Below are 5,030 nucleotides of genomic sequence, written 5' to 3'. Positions count from 1 at the left end.
GTCTCTTCTGTGATTCACCTACAGGGGCCTGCCAGAGGCTCCAAACAGCAATATGGAAGTGTAAGCCAAATTAAACCCTTTCCTCCCCAACTGCTTCTTGGTCATGATGTTTGTGCAGGAATAGAAACCCTGACTAAGACACTTCCCATGGCTTGTTCAACCTTCCCACTTACAGAGCCCAGGACCACCAGCCCAGGGATGGCGCCACCCACCACAGACTATAACTTCCCACATCAATCACTAACCAAAAAACAAAAAAAAAGAAAAAAGAAAAATTCTCTACAGGCCAATTTGGTGTGAACATTTTCTCAATTGAGTTTCCTTCTCAAATGACTCTAGCTCCTGTCAAGTTAATATAAAACTAGCCAGAGCGACGTCAGACGAGCACCTTTGCCACTGGGTTTTCCTTCAGTGTTGTAACCATGATTATCACCTGATCTGTGGTACTTCGTGGTAGTACCCATCTTTTTCCCTGACTGAAGTGACTCTGCCTTGTCAGCGTGTGAGGGCCACGCTGCTCATCATCAGACGGTCAGGTGGTGCCTTGCCTTTTCCCTGTGGTGAGAGTCTGCACCTTCCTCCCAGCACTCTGCCAGTCTTGTGATACAGCGCTGTGCTGAGCTGTCTGTCCTGTCTTTGTTCACCCTCATGGTTCCATCTCATTTGGTTTTTCGAGACAGGGTTTCTCTGTGTTGCCCTGGCTGTCCTGGAACTCGCTCTGTAGACCAGGCTGGGCTTGAACTCAGAGATCCACATGCCTCTGCCTCCTGAGTGCTAGAATTAAATTTGTGTTCCATCAGCACCACTGGCATTGATTCTTGTTCCCATTTTAACACTACAAAGCCTGCAGTCCCCACCTCCCTCTCACACGCCACCCATACTGCCTTCTGTGACACTCACTCAGCCTGTAGCTGTGGCCCTTAAGAATTGTTCCTTGTCTGCACGCACACTTCCAGTTCTTGCTCTTGCTCAGTGTTTCTTCTGAGGCCCCTCCAGTCATTCTCAGCGCTCCACTGAAACTGCTACAGCTGTGTCGGTAAAGACCCATGAGCAAGTGGAGTTCTGTTTTTGTTGTTCTTGGCGACCTTTTTCACTTATTCCCTGTTGAAGAGGGTTGTTGTTGTTGTTTGGTTTGTTTTTGTTTTTTTCCATTTTGCTTTCAGTTGTCTTCCTGCTTCATTGGGTGCTCCTTCTAAAAAGTCTGCTAGATTTTTGTCTTCCTAAGTCCTGCTGTGCCTGGGCTTCAGCTCTTAGCCCCTGTCTGCCTGCTCTCATGTATCCCCTTGCCGTTACAGCCTGTCTGCAGCAGTGGCTCTTGACTCCCACTATGCATCTGTCTCAGATACCTAGAGCATCTCAGCTGGAGTGTTCTTCAGCTCTCCCTGGGTTCTCCACCTGGAGCAAAGGCTTTGTTCACCTGTCATGGATGCTTCAAATTGCATTTATGTGGAGACCTAGTTCTTTCCTTACATCCCTGGTGTCTGTGAGAGGTCCCTCGAGGGTCACCCGTTAAAATGTATTTCATCATGTCTGTATTGGTGACACTCAGCTCAGGTCACCATCTGTCTTGCCTGGACTACTGGGAGATCCCACAGAACATCATGTTCAAACACAGTACACACACCAGTGTTCAGACTGATCCCAATTTCACTTTAACTTTTTGCATCATCTCTCCCACACGACATCCAAAGTAGTCTTTGAAAACATAAGCTAGATCATGTTGATTCCTTTTCTAGAATCTTCTCTTAGCCTCCCACACTCTCCCTTACCCAGGAACTAGAGCCTTTAGGTGCCTGACTGCCTCTGGGAACCCATCTGCAGTTCCTGTGCTGGCCTAGCCATAGAGCCCTTCCCACATCCCTGATAAACCAAGCATGTTTTCACCCACAGAGATTTGGTCTTGTTATCTTCCCCGCCCAGACAGACCCCAGTCTACTCGTTGGCCCAACCTTCTCCCAAAAGCTCCTTGAGCTCCTCTACACATTTTTTTCACCAGGCTTGCTAGCTGCAAGTCCCCTGTTCTCTCCTGTCATTCTCCTGACCTTCCATCCCCACACACCCATCCTCTGTCTACCATGTAATTTGTATCTCAAGAGTGTGATACAAATTCTACTGGGGTAGAAGTCTACTGACTAGTGTACCTCCACTCCCTGGAGTTGAGCTTGGTGCAGTGAATACTAAATAACTGTTTAATCCAAGGTATACCTGCCCTTACCATACTGCCTTACTTACTTCTCTGATTAACTGGTGTCTGAAGTGGCCTTCATGTGTCTGAAGCATTTTAAAGTAACCTCCTGGTTCCCTGGGCTGGGACTGCAATGTAAAAGGGCATATGGGATGAAGGTTGAGGAGTCAGGTCATAGAGGCTATCTCTTTGTTTCTGTCAGCCCTGTGGGAGCAGCAGTGACAGATCACTTGATAATTTGAAGTGCTTGATATTTGAAGTGAAGGAAAGAAGAAAAAAACAAAAAAACATTGAACTTTTAATGTATGACTTGCTGATGTGATGAACTAAAATAATCTCTTGTATCTCGTAGTACTGCTGGCGCTGGACAGGTTTTAATTTCGGCTTTGACCTCCTTGTGACGTACACCAATCGATACATCATTTTCAAACGCAATACGCTAAACCAGCCATGTAGTGGATCTGTCAGCTTACAGCCTCGAAGGAGCATAGCGTTTAGGTAGGATGGCATCCCCACTTCCTACACGCAGAAGGGTAAGAAAGGAGGTAAAACCTTGGCCACCAGTAAGAGAGATGTGGACTTGGTAAGATGGAGTAAGTACTGGGAAAGAGTTGAGAGAACTCCATTGCAGGAACATGCCTCTGAAAACAAGAGCAGAAGTCTTCAGTGTCAGATAAACAGCTAGAGCAGGGATGATGGGCTTGAAACTGTCACCGTGTTCTATTCCTAGCAAGTAAAATGTGCTGAGGGAAAGGGTGTTCTTGGAAAGCACCTGTTGGACGTGTTGTGTCCAGCTCTGCCTGAAAGCTAAGCTCACATTCACTTCCTGGATGTGGTACTCTGGACTGATGGAGCAAGTAGTTGAATGATGCTATTTGCAAAAATCAACTCAAAGGGGAACAAGCAGGTGGTGATGTCTGTAAACTTAGGAGACAGGCACAGGCAGATGTCTGTGAGTTTGAGACCAGCCTTATTTACATATGTGAGTTCCATGAGAGCCAGAGCTACATAATGAGACTGTCTCCAAAACAGAACCTCAAAGGCATTTTAGGTAAGACCTAAAGTTGTTGACTCAGTTAGAAGATGATACAAGGCAAGACTTTGCCACATTTGATTTGGAGTAGACTTCTTTGATCTGATGCCAAATGCACAGACAACAAGAGACTTCATCCAGATTCTAAGTGTGTGTATCAAAGAACAGCATTGAGAAGGCAGGTGCAGAACGGGAGAGATCTGCAAGCAGACCATGGCCCTGAGAGGATTAGCATTCTGAGTACACAGCCAACTGAAACTACAACAGAACTACCAGTGTGGGAGTGAAGGTTTGTGGTTCCAGTGAGGTTTCAGACTAATTAGATAGTCCCAGCTAAAAGGATGGGGCAGGTGGAGAGAGGGCTCCATGAGTAGGTTCTCTTGAGAGGACCCAGGTTCAGTTCAAGGCTCCCTCATTGTGGCTCACAACCATCCGTAACCCCTTTTCCAGAGGACCCAACACCCTCTTTTGACATTTGTAGGCAATAGGCATGTACACAGTACACTTATATATAAGCAGGCAAAAAAAAAAAAAAAAAAGAAACCCTCGTTTGGGGCTGGAGAGATGGCTTAGCAGTTAAGAGCACTGACTGCTCTTCCAGAGGTCCTGAGTTCAATTCCCAGCAACCACATGGTGGCTCACAGCCATCTGTAATAGGATCTGATGACCTCTTCTGCTGTGTCTGAAGACAGCTACAGTATACTCATACACATAAAATAAATAACGAAATCTTAAAAACAAAAAACCCTAGTACACACAAATTACATTTTTATTATTAAAAACATAAAGATTAAAAAGTGCCAAGGCCGTGATAAAGTAGCTGCAAAACGTGCATAATACCCTGGGTTTAGTCCAGCACAACAAAGCACCAAAGAACTTGCATAGAATTTCTCCAAGGGGCTGAGAAGATGGCTCAGCCAATATAGTGTTTGGCAGGCAAGCATAAGGACCTGAGATGGCTCCACAGCAGCCTCCCAAGGAGCTGGACTCAAAAAATAAGGTAGAGAGTGATAGAGGAAAGCCTTTCTGTATACTCATATGTATGCAGACTCCAGACACACAGATTCTCCAAAGAAGATATAGAATGTCTAGTGAACAAAAAGATGCTTAACATCACCTGTGTCTAATCTTTTTATCCAAAGCAATAACAAGAATGGAAGAGGTCATTTGTCCCCTGCTAGTAACCTTGTGTAAAATGGTGCAGCTACAGTATAAAACAGGATAGTTTTCAAAAAAAATAAAATAAACAAGTGCTTTCTGGTCCACCAGTTGTGTTTCCAGGTATATCCCAAAGAGTCAGACTTAGATATGTCTTCTCCCAGGCTTATAGCAGCACTGCTCGAGGTAGCTGGACAGTAGAGCCAAGCTGTGTGACCCTCGACAGATAACTGATGGATAAACACAGGCAGTAATGCTTACACAGGGAAGTCTAGCAGAGAGAGTGTTTGGGGACAGAAAGCAAACTGGAGGATGCCAGTTCTGGGGGGAGAGATGTGAAGCCTTGCTGCCTGGTGGGGATGGTGTCAGCTGGGGAGGGGACATGCTCTGAGGATGGGTGTGGTGACATGACACCATTGCCACGAAGTCACATCCGTGTGCTGTGTGTCTTGCCAGAGATGAAAGGTCACTTTAAAGCTCTTATTTGGTTTTAGGTTTTGTTCCTTTGTTTTTGAGGCAGGGTTCCTTTGTGGCTGTCCTGAAACTCACTCTGTAGATCAGGCTGGCCCGGAACTCAGAGATTCACCTGCCTCTGCCTCTGCCTCTGCCTCTCTGCCTCTGCCTCTGCCTCTGTCTCTGCCTCTGCCTCTGCCT

General features: G+C 46.1%; 1 protein-coding gene across 1 annotated transcript in view; it reads left to right on the top strand.

The window, feature by feature from the left end:
• Window positions 1-5,030, top strand: part of Gmcl1 (germ cell-less 1, spermatogenesis associated) — a 43,349-nt gene that overhangs the window by 31,517 nt on the left and 6,802 nt on the right. Inside the window, exon 12 of the mRNA XM_021189912.1 lies at window positions 2,538-2,683. Coding sequence (XP_021045571.1) covers window positions 2,538-2,683 — 146 coding nt within the window. The remainder of the gene's footprint in view (window positions 1-2,537; window positions 2,684-5,030) is intronic.

The sequence above is a fragment of the Mus pahari genome, chromosome 2 (genome assembly GCF_900095145.1).
Source record: "Mus pahari chromosome 2, PAHARI_EIJ_v1.1, whole genome shotgun sequence".
Taxonomy (NCBI): domain Eukaryota; kingdom Metazoa; phylum Chordata; class Mammalia; order Rodentia; family Muridae; genus Mus; species Mus pahari.
Note: the sequence above shows the minus strand (reverse complement) of the source record. Positions and strands in the feature narration are given on the sequence as shown.